A 17,055-nucleotide genomic window follows, 5' to 3' on the forward strand; every position below is an offset into this window, starting at 1 on the left:
ATTCATCTGCTGTGTATTTATATTCATTAATTCACTGCTTCAGCAAAGTTGTCCTTGAACATTCATGGAGCCGTTTGCCGAGCAGTGTTGCAGAGCTGTGTTGAGCATGCTATTTACTGAAAGCAGAAACAGTCTTTGCACAATATTCATGTAGTTTTGCAGCTGATCTCCATCAAAAAAGAAATACGTTGAGTGTTGGGACCAATGCCCCATACCACAGAATTATAGGATGTAGCTTTGATCCCCTCTATTTTATTTGTTCTTTTTGGCCATTCTGTTGTTGGTGGATTTCTCCACTGGGGAGAGTTGGAGAGAAAGAGGACGATAGAGAGAAATACACTAGTCGGCAGTTCCACCTGGCTGCCTAGCTGCACCGGTACCATTATTTGTGGCCTGGGAGGAGTGTGCCTGCTGTCTCTTTGAAATGGGAGCTGTGTTGTTCAAATGGAAACCAGAAAACCAAATAAATTAAGGAAATGGGGTAATATACCCGCAAACAAAAGCTGTGCAATAATTATAGCTGCCCTTTTTCAGGCACGGTTGGTATATTAGTACCAAACTTCAAGTAGTTTGCTTAAAGTCTTTATCTGATATCTTCCCGTAATACAGCTGACTTGAAACTTGGTTCCAAAACGACACTCCGTGGTAATATTTCATCATGTTTGTTTATAGCACTTCAAAGACTCTGCTTGTAACAAGTTGCTTGCAAGTACTGAATTCCAGCAGGTTCTTATCCAGAAAACTCTTGCAAATTTCAGTGGCTATGCTTTGTTTTAGTGACATACTTTAGAAAAATCTGTGTTTGTTGCAAATACATCAAACCTTTGTTTATCTAATCTCAGTTAATGTGGGATATTTGCCTTCTCATTTAAGGAGAAATCACTGGCAGTGACTGAATTAAATAATAAAAGCTTCAAAATGTCCCGTTTATCCATTTATTTATCTTGCAGCTTGGATAAGAACTAAACCAAACTGATGTATTTGACTGCAAGGTTAGCAAATCTGTTGAGATTTACTTTATTTCCTCCTAATTTCAGCCATTCTAGGGATGCACACTTTGGTGAGCAATACGCATTATTTGGATTCTGGTGGAAGCAAAGGCTTGAACAGTAAGTTGGAAAATAAGTTATTATCCTTAATTGTTTCAGTTAACTAATGACCCACTTTGCTACTGCGTTTGCAATAGAAATATGACAATCCTTTGGCGAGTAACAACAGTTTAAGTGTTTCATTTTCTACTCAAAATGATTCAAGTAATGGCACCTGTGACAACTAGAGAAAAGATGATTTGTATTAAGTCCGTGTATATTTGTATGGCATTCTGCATTTGCTACAGAACTTTCCACCACAACTAACAGTCCTGTAACTACTTTAACTTCTCCCAGGTGATGCACAACTCAAAATGCTCTCTGCAGGTGCAACCTGTGTTTGAATGATGTATGTTGTACTTGATATCTTGGACACTATGGTAGAAATTTTACCGGCAGGGGACAGGTGAGACTTGGAGAACGGCATTCTCCATTGGCCTTGGGCAGAATTGCATGAACCTCGGAGATATGCCGGTAAAATTCGTCCTATATTGAAAGTTTCACCGGTTCTTCATTTAAGTTTTACTGAAAAATTTAAGTTTTGCTGAGTGGCTCTTTGTCTTCCCCTCTCCATTCTTTAATTTTTCTCCAATAACCTCCCGCCGATGAGAACAAAGAGTACAACACATGAAACAGGCCCTTTGGCCCTCCAAGCCTAAGCCGCGCATTGGTTCAACTAGATCATTCATATGTATCCCTCCATTCCCAGTCTGCTCTTGTGACTATCTAGATAAGTCTTAAACGATCCCAGCGTGTCCGCCTCCACCACCCTGCTTGGCAGTGCATTCCAGGCCCCCACCACCCTGTGTGTAAAATACGTCCCTCTGATATCTGAGTTAAACCTCTCCCCCTTCACCTTGAACCTGTGACCCCTCATGTTTGTTAGCTCCGACCTGAGAAAAAGCTTCCCACTGTTCACCCTATCCATACCTCTCATAATTTTATACACCTCTATTAGGTCGCCCCTCATTCTCTGTCTTTCCAGGGAGAACAACTCCAGTTTACCCAATCTCTCATAAGAACGTAAGAACATAAGAAATAGGAGCAGGAGTAGGCCATCTAGCCCTTCGAGCCTGCCCCGCCATTCAATAAGATCATGGCTGATCTGTCGTGGCTCAGTTCCACATTCCCGCCCTCTCCCCATAACCCTTAATCCCATCTCTTATCAAAAACCCATCAACCCACGTCTTAAAAATATTTAGCGAGGTAGCCTCCACCACTTCAACGGGCAGAGAATTCCAGAGATTCACCACCCTTTGAGTGAAGAAGTTCCTCCTCAACTCCGTTCTAAACCGCCCCCCCCCTTATCTTGAGGCTGTGCCCCCTAGTCCTACTATCCTTTCTGAGCGGGAAGAGTCTCTCCACCTCTCTCCTCATAGCTAAGACCCACCATACCAGGCAACATCCTGGTAAACCTGCTCTGCACTCTCTCTAAAGCCTCCACGTCCTTCTGGTAGTGTGGCGACCAGAACTACTGTTTTTTGTTTAAACTAGCGTCTCCTAGTTTTTTTTTAATTTTAAACTGGATACAGGAAGTAGTCACAGGGAGGCCTGGGTAGTAATTTTTCTTTGCCTCTGGACTCCCATAAATTGGAAAGGTGAGGAATCCCGATACTCTACATGTGTAGAGTATCCCACCCTCCCCCCTCCTCTAACCTTAAAAAAAAGGAGAGTGACTTGGAGTGAGAGCAGGTAAGTTTAAGTTTATTTTTTGTTTCTTGGTAAGGGACGTAATAGTGACGGCAGTGCGATGCTCCTCCTGTGGGATGTTTGAGGTGAGGGACACTGGTAGTGTCCTGGCAGATTACACCTGCAGAAAGTGCATCCATTTCCAGCTCCTTAAGGACTGTTAGGGACCAGGAGCTGGAACTGGAGGAACTAAGAATCATTCAGGAAGCAGAGGCAGCTATTGATAAGAGCTACAGGGAGATGGTTACTCCTAAAAGTGATACGTGGGTGACTGCTAGAAGGGGTAAGAAGCAGTCAGAGCAGCAATCCCCCAAGGCTGCTCCTCTCCAAAATAAGTACTCTGTTTTGGATGCTGTTGGGGAAGAAGACTCAACCGGGGTAAGCTATGGAGTACAGGTCTCGGGAGTAGAGCCTGTCCTTGATGTTCAGGTGGGAAGGGGGAAGAAAAGAACAGGATTAGTGATTGGAGATTCCGTAGTTAAGGGGATAGATAGGAGAGTCTGTGGGAACGAGCGAAACTCACGGTTGGTATGTTGCCTCCCAGGTGCCAGGGTCCATGATATCTCTGAGTGTTCGAAATCCTTAAGGGGGAGAGGAACCAGCCCCAAGTTGTGGTTCATGTAGGCACCCATGACATAGGTAGGAAAAGGGACTGGGATATAAAACAGAAATTCAGAGAGTTAGGGTGGAAGCTTAGGGCTAAAACAAACAGAGTGGTTATCTCTGGTTTGTTACCTGTGCCGCAGGATAGCATGGAGAAGAATAGAGAGAGAGAACAGGAGGTGCAGGAGGGAAGGGTTCAGATACTTGGACAATTGGGGCTCATTCTGGGGTAGGTGGGACCTCTACAAAAGGGATGGTCTGCACCTGAACCAGATGGGTACTAATATCCTGGGGGGGGAAATTTGCCAATGCTATTCAGGGGGATTTAAACTGATTCAGAGGGGGGATAGGAACCTGAATTGTAGCTCCAATGTATAGGAGAATGAGAATAGGGAGGTCATGGATAAGGTTTCTAGGTCACAGCAGTGTATTGGCAGGCGGGAGCGTGGCTTGAAGTGTGTATACTTTAATGCGAGGAGCATATGCAATAAGGTGGACGAACTTGCAGCCTGAATTGGTACCTGGGACTTTGATGTTGTGGCCATTTCAGAGACATGGATAGAGCAGGGACAGGAATGGTTGTTGCAGGTTCCGGGGTTCAGATGTTTCAGTCAGAGCAGAGAAGGTGGTAGAAGAGGGGGAGGCGTGGCATTGTTAGTCAAGGACAGTATTACGGTGGCAGAAAGGACGTTTGATGTGGACCTGTCTATTGAGGTAGTATGGGCTGAGATTAGAAACAGGAAAGGAGAGGTCACACTGTTGGGAGTTTTTTATAGGCCTCCAAAAAATTCCAGGGATGTAGAGGAAAGGATTGCAAAGATGATCCTGGATGGGTGTGAAAGTAACAGGGTAGTTGTTATGGGGGACTTTAATTTTACAAACATCGATTGGAAAAGCTATAGTTCAAGCACGTTAGAGGGGTCAGTTTTTGTCCCGTGTGTGCAGGAAGGTTTCATGACACAGTATGTAGGTAGGCAGGCCAACAAGAGGTGAGGCTACATTGGATTTGGAACTAGGTAACGAACCAGACCAGGTGTTAGACTTGGACGTAGGTGAGTACTTTGGTAATAATGACCACAATTTGGTTACGTTTACCTTAGTGATGGAAAGGGATAGGCATATACCGAAGGGCAGAAGTTATAGCTGGGGGAAAGGTATTTATAAGGCTATTAGGCGAGATTTAGGATACATAGGGTAGAGTAGGAAATTGCAGGGGCAGGGAACATCTGAAATGTGGAGCTTATTCAAGGAGCAGCTACTGCGAGTCCTTGATAAATATGTACCTGTCAGGCAGGGAGGAAGTGGTCGAGCGAGGGAACCGTGGTGTACTAAGGAAGTTGAATCTCTGGTGAAGAGGAAGAAGGAGGCTTATGTAAAGATGAGACGTGAAGGCTCAGGGCACTGGAGAGTTATAATCTAGCCAGGAAGGAGCTAAAGAGAGAGTTAAGAAGAGCTAGAAGAAGACATGAGAAGACTTTGGCAGATAGGATCAAGGAAAATCCTAAAGCTTTCTACAGGTATGTCAAGAATAAAAGATTGGTTAGGGCAAGATTAGGGCCAGTCAGAGACAGTAATGGGAAGTTGTGCGTGGAGCCTGAAGAGATTGGAGAGGCACTGAATGAGTATTTTTCGTCAGTATTCACGCAGGGAAAAGTTATTGTAGTAGAGGAGAATACTGCGATACAGGGTAGTAGACTAGACAGGATTGAGGTACATAAGGAGGAGGTGTTAGCAATTCCTGTGAGTATGAAAATGGATAAGTCCTCTGGGCCAGATAGGATTTATCCTAGGATTCTCTGGGAGGATAGGGAGGAGATTGCAAAGTCTTTGGCTTTGATCTTCATATCGTCATTGGCTTCAGGTATAGTGCTGGAAGACTGGAGGATAGCAAATGTTGTCCCCTTGTTCAAGAAGGGGAGTAGAGACCATCCTGGGAATTATAGACCGGTGAGCCTTCTGTTGTGGGCAAAGTTTTGGCAAGAATTATAAGGGATAGGATTTATAATCATCTAGACAGAAATAAATTGATTAGGGATTGTCAACACCGGTTTTGTGAAGGGTAGGTTGTGCCTCACAAACGTTATCGAGTTTTTTGAAAAGGTGACCAAAGAGGTGGATAAGGGTAAGGCAGTTGACATGGTGTATATGGGTTTTAGCAAAGCGTTTGATAAGGTTCCCCATGGTAGGCTACTGCAGAAAATGCGGATGCATAGGATTGAGGGTGATTCAGCAGTTTGGATCAGGAATTGGCTAGCTGATAGAAGTCAGAGGGTGGTGGTTGATGGGAGATATTCAACCTGGAGTTCAGTTACTAGTGGTGTACCTCAAGGATCTGTTTTGGGGCCACTGCTGTTTGTCATTTTTATAAATGACCTAGATGAGGGTGTAGAAGGATGGATTAGTAAACTTGCTGACGACACCAAAGTTGGAGGAGTTGTAGACAGTGAGGATGGATGTTACAGTTTGCAGAAGGACATAAATAAGCTGCAGAGCTGGGCCGAGAGGTGGCAAATGGAGTTTAATGCGGAAAAGTGAGGTGATTCACTTTGGTAAGAGTAACAGGAGTACAGAATATAGGGCTAATGGAAGGACTCTTAGTAGTGTTGACGAGCAGAGAGATCTCGGGGTACATGTGCATTGCTCCCTGAAAGTTGGCACTCAGGTTGATAAGGTTGTTAAGAAGGCGTACGGTGTGTTAGCTTTTATTGGTAGAGGGATTGAATTTTGGAGCCGAGAGGTCATGTTACAACTTTACAAAACTCTGGTGCGGCTGCACCTGGAGTATTGCGTATAGTTCTGGTCGCCGCATTATAAGAAAGATGTGGAGGCATTGGAAAGGGTGCAGCGGAGGTTTATCAGGATGTTGCCTGGTATGATGGGAAGGTCTTATGAGGAAAGGCTGAGGGACTTGAGTTTATTTTCATTGGAGAGAAGAAGGTTACGAGGTGACCTAATTGAGGCATACAAGATGATCAAAGGATTGGATAGGATGGACAGTGAGAGCCTTTTTCCTCAGATGGTGATGGCTAACACAAGGGGACATAGCTTTAAATTAAGGGGTGATAATTATAGGACAGATGTCAGAGGTAGGTTCTTTACTTTTCAGAGCCTGCAGCAGTTGTGGACTTGCCAACTTTTAAGGGCATTCAAATGGTCAGTGGATAGACATATGGATAACATTGGAACAGGTTAGGTTAGAGGGCCATTAGATTGGTTCCACTGGTCGGCGCAACATCGAGGGCCGAAGTGCCTGTACTGTGCTGTAATGTTCTATGTTCTAGAACTGGACGCAGTACTCCAAATGTGGCCTAACCAATGTTCTATACAGCTGTAACATCAGATGCCAATTTTTATACTCTATCCCCTGTCCTATAAAGGCAAGCATGCCATATGCCACCTTCACCAGCTTCTCCACCAGTGCTGCCACCTTCAAGGATCTGTGGACTTGCACACCCAGGTCCCTCTGTGCGTCTGTACTTTTGATGGTTCTGCCATTTATTGTATAGCTCCCCCCTACATTAGCCCTACCAAAATGCATCACTTTGCATTTATCTGGATTAAATTCCATCTGCCACTTCTCTGCCCAATTTTCCAGCCTACCTACATCCTGCTGTATTCCCTGACAATGTTCATTGCTATCCGCAAGTCCAACCATCTTTGTGTCATCCACAAACTTACTGATCACACCAGTTACACCTTCTTCCAAATCATTTATATATGTATCACAAAGAGCAGAGGTCCCGGTACAGAGCCCTGCTGAACACCACTGGTCACAGACCTCCAGCAGGACCCTTCCACTACTACCCTCTGTCTTCTGTGGCCAAGCCAGTTCTCTACCCAACTAGCTATCTCTCCTTTTATCCCATGAGATTTAACCTTTTGCACCAACCTGCCATGAGGGACTCTGTCAAACGCTTTACTAAAATCCATATAGATAACATCCATGGCTCTATCCTCATCAACTGTTTTTGTCACTTCAAAAAACTCCTCCAAATTTTGAGGCATGACCTCCCTCTTACAAAACCATGCTGTCTCTCACTAATGAGATTATTCCATTCTAAATTTGCATACATCCTATCTCTAAGAATCCTCTCCAACAATTTCTCTACCACGGACGTCAAGTTCACCGGCCTATAGTTACCCAGGTTATCCTTGCTACCCTTCTTAAATAACGGTACCACAATCGCTATCCTCCACTTCTAAGGGATCTCACCTGTGTCCAATGAAGAGACAAAGATCTCTGTCAGAGGCCCAGCAATTTCATCTCTTGTCTCTCTGAGCAGTCTAGGATAGATGCCATCAGACCCTGGGGATTTGTCAGTTTTAATGTTCCCTAAAAAAACCTAACACTTTCTCCCTTGTAATGTAGATTTTCTCTAACAGGTCAACACTTCCCTCTGAGACACTCCCAGTCAACACGTCCCTCTCCTTTGTGAATACTGATGCAAAGTATTCATTTAGGATCTCCCCTACCTCCTTGGGCTCTAAGCATAATTCCCCTCCTTTGTCCCTGAGAGGTCCGTTTTTTTTTCCCGACAGCTCTTTTGTTCCTAACGTATGAATAAAATGCCTTCGGATTCTCCTTAATCCTGTCTGCCAAGAACATTTCATGACCCCTTTTTTCTCTTCTGACTCCCCATTTGAGTTCTTTCCTACTATCTCTATATTCCTCTAGTGCTCTGTTTTTAGTTGCCTGGGTCTAACGTACGCCTCTCTGTTCTTTTTGATCAGATCCTCAACTTCCCTGGTTATCCATTGCTCTCAAATCCTACCACTTCTATCCTTCCTTTTTTACAGGCACATGCCTGTCCTGCAGCCCCATCAACTGCTCCTTAAAAGATTCCCACATGCCAGATATGGATTTACTCTCAAACAGTCTTTCCCAATCAATGGCCCCCAATTCAGCAGTCTACCTGTAGGACAACAATTGTCCTTTTCCATTACTATCCTGAAGTTAACAGAATTGTGGTCATTATTTGCCACATGTTTCCCTACTGAAACTTTGACGACCTGACTGAGCTCATTACCCAGTACTAGGTCCAGTATAGCCCCCTCTCTAGTTGGGCTATCTACATATTGTTCCAAAGAACCTTCCTGTACGCATTTTACAAATTCCTCACCGTCCAGACCCCTAGCCCTAAGCACTTTCCAGTCTATACCAGGGAAATTAAGGTCTTCCACTACAACAACCCTATTTTTTCTGCACCTATTCAGAATCTCCTTACATATCTGTTCCTCCACTTCCAGTGGGCTGTTTGGTGGCCTGCAGTATACCCCCAGCATAGTAACTGCGCCCTTCCTATTTCTGAGCTCCACCCACAGTGACTTGTTACATGAAATTGAACCAAGATAGTACTGTTTTAGCAGTGTGCTTGTATGTTGCACTTGGAATAAGTTGGTCCTTTACCATTTTTAGTATGTATAGATTTGTTAACTTATATTTCAAGCCACACACCCCTGTTGACTTGGTGTTAAACATTCATATAGATTTCTTCAGTAAACCAAGACCAGTTGAAAGCAGTACATGGTAAACCACATGCAGATATCACACTGACTTCTGAATACCAACTACTGTTTCAGCACAAACATTGATCACAACTAGTTGATGATGCAATCAGTGTTAATATATTAGTTATCAATTTTAATTTGCTCTTTTGTGGGAGGTGGATATCACTGGCAAGGCCAGCATTTGTTGCCCATCCCAATTGTTCGTGAATTGAGTGGTCGTTTCAGAGGCCAGTTAATAGTCAACCTAGAGTCACATGTAGGCCAGACGAGATAAGGATGGCAGATTTCCTTCCCTAAAAGACTTTATTTTAATTAACTGAATTTAAATTTCACCAGCTGCCAAGGTGGGATTTGAATCCATGGCCCTCTGGATTACTGTTCCAGTGATGTGGGTATGCCAGCGTTGGACTGGCGTAAACACAGTAAAAAGTCTGACAACACCAGGTTTTAGTCCAACCGATTTATTTGATAATAGACTCACAAGCTTTCAAGGTTTCCCTCTTCGTCAGGTGAATGGAGAGTTCTGGCCTCAGACAGAGCATATAAAGCACATACAGTTTACAGGTTACTGATTAGAATGCTAATCCTTACACCTAACCTGCTGTTCAAGACCTGAAGTGGCTGACAATGTGAGTGGAAGGAGCACTGATCACAGGTTACAGAGATGTATTGTTAGCATTCTCCAAGGTGGCCTTCACGACAGCACAGAGTCGCTGAACAGAGACTGATAGCCAAGTTCCGCACACATGAGGACAGTCTCAACAGGGATCTTGGGTTCATGTCGCACTATCTGTAACCCCCGTGACTTGCCTGGGTTTGCAAAACCTCACTTACTGTACTGTCTGGAGACAATACACATCTCTGTAACCTGTGATCAATGCTCCTTCCACTCACATTGTCAGCCACTTCAGGTCTTGAACAGCAGGTTAGGTGTAAGGATTCGCATTCTAATCAGTAACCTGTAAACTGTCTGTGCTTTATATGCTCTGTCTGAGGCCAGAACACTCCATTCACCTGACGAAGAGGGAAACCTCGAAAGCTTGTGAGTCTATCATCAAATAAATCGGTTGGACTAAAACCTGGTGTTGTCAGTCTTTTTACTGTGTTTACTGTTCCAGTGACATAGTTACTATGCCATCGTCTCCCCTCATTGCTACTACTAGAGAAAGTTTATTGCCACCTATATTTACAAGCCACTTGATGGTTTTTGAATGTTCAGGTTCTTTTGTCCATGAAAGATATTGCTAATTATTGCAAATGGCAATTTCCAGATGTTGTCAAAGGTGAGAAGGTCAAACCAGTTTTTGATGAACCTCCCAACCCAACAAATGTAGAGGAAAGTTTACAGCGAATAAAAGCCAATGATCCCGGACTTGTAGAAGTTAATCTTAACAACATAAAGGTAGGACGGTTGTATTTGAATACTGGTGTTTTTAGACACTATTTTGTTGCACCTTCAAGAAACTAAATTCCTTCTGTAACCAGCAACAGGATTACCGCAGTGTACAACCAATTTGTATGATTGATTAGCATTTCGCAATCTTAATATATTTGCGTAAATTTAAAAATCTGTTAGTGTGACAAAGTTCTTGGCATCACCATCTGAATGGAGTACTTCTGGAGAGCAAGTGCAAGATTCAGTTGTGACCTGTGATATTAAAAATTCTTCATCAATGCAGTAATGCCATGTGCATACCAATCAGTGGATTCATTGTAATGAACTGCTGCTAAAATGAGTACTTGGGTTTAAAGTTTATTTGTTAGTGTCACAAGTAGGCTTACATTAACACTGCAATGAAGTTACTGTGAAAATTCCCTATTCTCCACATTCCGGTGCCTGTTCAGGTACACTGAGGGAGAATTTAGCATGGCTTCTTTTGGAGTGTGGGAGGAAACCAGAGCACCTGGAGCACACACATGGAGAATTGCAGACTCTGCACAAATAGTGACCCAAGTCGAGACTCAAACTCAGGTCACTGGCATGGGAGGCAGTAGTGCTAATCACTGTACCAATGTGCCACCAAGTTCTGTGTTTAATAACTGCCTTGCCTCTTTATTCCTTTCTTGGTCCTGTTGTGCTTTTAGTTGTGTTCGTTGTTTTGATTTATAGTTTTAATACTTAGCTCCTTTTAGTATTTTGTCCACCATTGGCCTTACCTGTATTACGTAAGTAGGAAAACTTGCTTCAAAGGCTAGTTTTTTAGAAATGAAGTCACGGCAAAAGAAATTCAATCAGGTCAGGATTATTTGGCCATTTCCAATGAAGCTCTTTATAGAACAAATTTGGATTACTATTACTCCTGCCTTTCACGAGAGTAAAATTGGATTGACTGTCTCCTCTCTTACACCTCCTGGCGGTTGGCATGTGCTACATCGCAGAATCTTGAAAAAGGGCAGTAGGGGGAATAATGATGTGGAGATGCTGGCGTTGGACTGGGGTAAACACAGCAAGAAGTCTGACAGCACCAGGTTTAAGTCCAATTGATTTATTTGATAGTAATCTCACAAGCTTTCAGGGTTTGTCCCTTCGTCAGGTGAATGGAGAGTTCTGCCCTCAGAGCATATAACAGCACAGACAGTTTACAGATTACTGATTAGAATGCGAGTCTTTAAGACTTGAATAGCAGGTTAGTTGTAAAGATGCAGACAATGTGAGTGGAAAGAGCATTAAGCACAGGTTAGAGATGTGTATTGTCTCCAGACAGCACAGTAAGTGAGGTTTTGCAAACCCAGGCAAGTCATGGGGGTTACAGTGCAACATGAACCCAAGACCCCTGTTGAGACTGTCCTCGTGTGCGGAACTTGGCTATCAGTCTCTGCTCAGTGACTCTGTGCTGTCGTGTGTCGTGAAGGCCGCCTTGGAGAACGCTTACCTGAAGGTCACGACAGCGCAGAGTCGCTGAGCAGAGACTGATAGCCAAGTTCCGCACACATGAGGACGATCTCAACAGTGATCTTGGGTTCATGTTGCACTCTGTAACCCCCATGACTTGCCTGGGTTTGCAAAACCTCACTTGCTGTGCTGTCTGGAGACAATACACATCTCTTTAACCTGTGCTTAATGCTCTTTCCACTCACATTGTCTGCATCTTTAAGACTTGAATAGCAGGTTAGTTGTAAAGACTCGCATTCTAATCAGTAATCTGTAAACTGTGCTGTTATATGCTCTGTCTGAGGCCAGAACTCTCCATTCACCTGACAGGGACAAACTCCGAAAGCTTGTGAGTTTACTATCAAGTAAATCGGTTGGACTTAAACCTGATGTTATCAGACTTCTTACAGTAGGGGGAATAAACAGAAGTGTTCAACAAATGGCAAATTAATTTGTTAGATCTGATTGCCACCATGTGATGCAGTGCTTTGGTAAGACGTGCTGTTACCTACAGTTACTCACATAGGAGGCTCTAACCTCAAAATAAATTGTTTGAAGAAAGTCAAAACCTAAATGGCACACGTGGGTAGCTAGTGACCTCATTGGGGTTGTCAGAATCATGAAGGGGTGTGCCAGGGCTCCAGTCCTGCATTTATCAGTTATTAACTTGAATCTATCCTTAGAATATTCCAATACCGACGTTAAAAGACTTTGCTGAAGCCTTGAAAAAAAATACTCACCTGAAGAAGTTCAGTTTGGCAGCATCTCGGAGCAATGACCCCATTGCTTTTGTAAGTTTAATTTTGCTCTGATTCTGCAGTGTTGTTTAACTTAACTTGGAATTTATGGTTAAGTGCAATATGTTAAGTGTTTTTAATGATGGCTCTTTTGAAAATTAATTAATTAATGGCTCCTTTGAAAATTTGCATGCTAATTAAAGTCACCATTTTCCCTCAGTCCGTGAAGTGTTGATTGAGGTTAGATGATTGTTAAATCCAAACATAACATTTGGGTCATGAAAGTTGTTTCTTTAACATCAAGCTGTCGTCAAAGCTTATTTTTAATTTTGTTCAGACTCTGGGCGACTGGCTTCTGTGAGCCAGTTCATTGTTGAATCCCCTTTCCATAGCCTTGGCTGCAGACTCACTGACTCTTTTTATCTGGGACCACGAGCCAGCAACCAGGCTCTAAAAATGGATTTCACAACATCGACATGGGGATGTGGGCATCAAACTCCTAGAATTTATATTAAAAGAATTTAAGAGCATTCATGTCAATTTTGAGCCTGAGTGGAATTTCCAAGTCCATAACCCCCCTCAATCACACCCTTTCTAGCGTCACCTATCTTCATAGAATCCCTACAGTGTAGAGGAGGCCATTCAGCCCATCAAGTCTGCACCGACCACAATCCCACCCAGCCCCTATCCCTGTAGCTCCATTTATTAACCTTGCTAGACCCCCTGACACTAAGGAACAATTTACCATGGCCAATCAACCTAACCCGCACATCTTTGGACTGTGGGAGAAAACCAGGACACCCACGCAGGCACAGGGAGAGCATTTAAACTCCACACAGACAGTGACCCAAGCCAGGAATCGAATCTCCATTCTTGAATTTCTAATACTCTGGCCAATCTTTTGTTCTCTACTTCCATAAACTTTTACCCCATCCAAAACTCTGCTTCCCTTGTCTTTTACTATGCCAAGGCTGATTAACCCATCACCCATCTGCTGATCACTTTGGTTTCCATTTCCCCAAAGTTTCATGCAAGATTCTCAGCCTTGAGTTCATGGCTTCACCAGTCCCAATCTCTGTCACTATCCAAGATGCTACAACACGCTAAGATCTCTGAACCCTTTAGTGCATCCCAAAATACTTTTCGTCCCACCACTGACAGCTGTGCAGTCAGCCATTTTGGCCCCAGGCTCTGAAATTCTCTATCTAAACCACCATTCTTCTCCTTGCATGTTCAAGGTCATCTTTAAAACCCACCTCTGGACAGAAGTTTTTCTGGCTATTATGCCCGTATGAATGTGAACATCAACCCCTGTTTAAACACACTGTGTTGCAATGCTGCTTCACATTAGTATCGGTGCGTGCTTTTAAAATGTTAGATTTTTTTGGAGACATTGCTGTTAGCATTCAAACCAAGTTTTTGTTTTGAAGGCTTTTGCAGATATGCTACGAGTTAATAAGGCACTTAGAAGTCTAAATCTGGAGTCAAACTTCATCACTGGTGTCGGAATACAGGCAATTATAGATGCACTGAAAGAGAATGAAACTTTAATGGAGATCAAGATTGATAATCAGGTAAATTCTTTTGTGCCTGAAAATATCTGAAATCTCTACTTGTACAACTTTGGCATACTACTGGGAATGTTCATTAGATATTTTTCTAGATATTATGTAACGGCCTTCAGGTCCAGAAACTAAAATGTCATTTAATCCCCCTTGCATCCTAATTGAATAATCCTGACATGTGTCTGCATCTAACCTGAACCCAGTATATTTTCTGAATGTCTTGAGCACCAAACAGCTCTAACGATAACCTGTTGTGAAATCAGCTAAAGTTATGAAGGTATGGAGCGATACATATGGTCAAAATTTAGTATAGCTTTTCTTAAAAAAAAACGTAGTTTGAGTAGTTAGCTTCTGGAATGTTACATTATATCAAAGAACAAAATGTATGATATCTGCATCGGTTGTGTATGTTGTATAAAGAACAAAGTACAGCACAGGAACAGGCCCTTAAGTCCTCCAACCTGTGCTGATCATGATGTCTATCTAAGCTAAAACTGCGTGCGCGTATGAAGCCGTATTCTTTCTTTCCCATCCTATTCAGGTATTATTGTGTTCTGAAAAATAACTGCTAATCTGTAAAGTTGAAAAATAGAGACAGTTATTCATTAATGTTTACCAAAACCACTTTCAGCATCAGTCCTAAAAGATGTCAAGTTCAAACTATTTAATTCTCAATTTGGCAATTTGAAATAAGGGGGAAGTCTCAAAGTCAACTTCTCACACTCGATTGGTTGCATTGATGGTGTTTCTACTTATAGCGCCAACAGTTAGGTGCCACAGTTGAAATGGAAATAGCTCAAATGCTGGAGACAAACACATCAATCTTGAAATTTGGATATCAGTTCACACAACAAGGACCACGGACGAGGGCAGCTGCAGCCATAACCAAGAACAACGATTTAGGTAAGATTTACAATTCCTTTTCATTCTATACCAACAATCCAGTTTCCAAAGGGAATTTGGATTTTCTTCCCCCTCATTCCTTCCCTGCGGCTTCCATCCCTCCAGAGAGGTGCTGGCAGGTTGGAATAGAATTCCAAAGGTTCCAGTCATCCCCCGTGACTTGCTTGAGTCACCACTTTTATGTGTGATGAAAGCAAAATGCTACGGGATGCTGGTATCGTTTAGCAGATCAGGCATTCATCAATTGATTGACCTGAAACATCAACATTGTTCGTCTCGCCACAGATGCTGCCTGACCAGCTGAGCAGTTCCAGCATATTTTGTATTTCACTTACAAGCTGTGCTGAAGATTGTTAGCGGGCTTTTGCATTCTGATGTGGTGGGGTATAGTAGGCCTAGCACCAGGGTTGAGGGTTGTCCTGTCTTTGACCTGCATGTACAAACATAGGGGCCACAGATAATTAAGAGTAAGAGTTTTAGAACACAGAACATCACAGCACAGTACAGGCCCTTCGGCCTTTGATGTTGTGCTGACCAGTGGAACCAATCTAATGACCCTCTAACCTAAACTATTCCAATATTATCCATATGCCTATCCACTGACCATTTGAATGCCCTTAAAGTTGGCGAGTCCACAACTGCTGCAGGCAGGGCATTCCACGCCCTTACCCTCTGAGTAAAGATCAGTTTTGATCAGTTTAGTTATAATTTTGAATCGTGTTTCAGCTGAACCATTGAATTTTCTGAATTGTGAAGCTATTGGAAATTTTTTAATGGCAAATTTAGTTGCATAAAAGTGTTCCCTTTGCTCCCATTCAGATTATTCCAGGATAATTAAATTTTGAATGGAAATGGCAGACCAAACCCTACCCCTCTTTCTCTCTCTCTCTTTCCTTCTTTCTTTCTTTCTTTCTTTCTTTCTTTCTCCCCCTCCCTCTCTCTCTCTCTCTCTCTCTCTCTACCCCTCCCTCTCTCTCTCTTCCTCCCCTGCCCGTGTCTTGGGTAAATATGTCAGGTGTTGCAGCATTGAGCTGTATACTTGAGAATATTCCAACAGGCAGACAAGGTGTTTACTGCTATTTCCACACAGCCTTGACCTGCACGCTGGAAAAGATCTACTTTTTCAAGTTATTTTTTGTTTGAATAAGTGTTACTCCTGCTTATTGCAGGTAATGTGCTTCCTTTCAGGAACAGAGTATTTATTTATTGCATCTGTCTAGTTTGACATGCCCAGATGTTCATAATTTTTAAGATAGAGTAAATCCCCTGTCTGCGTCTATATTTCTGTCACTTCCTCCGTCACTGGGTCAAGTATGTGGCATTGGTTTGGCTGAAAGAGAAGTTACCCATACCCTGCGATGAACATTAACGAGATGTTTGCAAGCTCTGGCACTGCAAGTAACACAACAGAGTGCCTCGATATTTCCTTGTATGGGTGAAATCAGGTCCTGTGTGAAGAAATATCAGCTTAAGCGAGCTGCTGTAAGCAGTGAGGAGCACTTGGTTTGTGTAATCACTACCGAGCCAATTGCTGAATCAAGCTGGTTCAATCCTGGCCTCAGGTAACTGCCCGTGCAGAGTTTGCACATTCTACCCGTGTCTGAGTAGGTTTTCTCTGGGTGCTCCAGTTTCCTCCCACAATCCAAAGATGTGCAAGTTAGGTTGAATGGCCATGCTATATTGACCCTATAGTCAGGGGGATTAGTAGGGTAAATGTGAGGGGTTGGAGGAATAGGGTCTTGGTGGGATTGTGTTCAGTGCAGACTCGATGGGCTGAATGGCCTGCTTATGCACTGTGGGGATTCTATTCTATCCTATTCTATTCTGAGAGCGGAGCAGATGGCCTTGTTTCAAAAGAATTGTGCCTGAAGAATAACCAAGTAAAGTTCTTTCACGGTTTAAAATCTGAAAGCTTTCTTGAAGTAATTATAATCGGAAATAAAGTGCTGTCTTAAATATTTCATTAGCTTTTTATTGGTGTAAGTAACATTGTTCTGATTCCTTCTGTGGGAAACCTTTGTAAATATGATTTAGAACATAGAACATTACAGCGCAGAACAGGCCCTTCGGCCCACGATGTTGTGCCGACC

General features: G+C 43.0%; 1 protein-coding gene across 3 annotated transcripts in view; it reads left to right on the plus strand.

The window, feature by feature from the left end:
* The window catches only part of tmod2 (tropomodulin 2), a 108,859-nt gene that overhangs the window by 86,740 nt on the left and 5,064 nt on the right, over positions 1-17,055 (plus strand). For all 3 annotated transcript variants that reach the window (XM_080214486.1, XM_080214489.1, XM_080214487.1), the window contains 5 exons: positions 1,038-1,109; positions 10,160-10,290; positions 12,444-12,551; positions 13,928-14,071; positions 14,821-14,965. In XM_080214486.1, coding sequence (XP_080070612.1) covers positions 1,038-1,109; positions 10,160-10,290; positions 12,444-12,551; positions 13,928-14,071; positions 14,821-14,965 — 600 coding nt within the window. The remainder of the gene's footprint in view (positions 1-1,037; positions 1,110-10,159; positions 10,291-12,443; positions 12,552-13,927; positions 14,072-14,820; positions 14,966-17,055) is intronic.

The sequence above is a fragment of the Carcharhinus amblyrhynchos genome, chromosome 28 (assembly GCF_965287045.1).
Source record: "Carcharhinus amblyrhynchos chromosome 28, sCarAmb.v2.hapA, whole genome shotgun sequence".
NCBI lineage: Eukaryota > Metazoa > Chordata > Chondrichthyes > Carcharhiniformes > Carcharhinidae > Carcharhinus > Carcharhinus amblyrhynchos.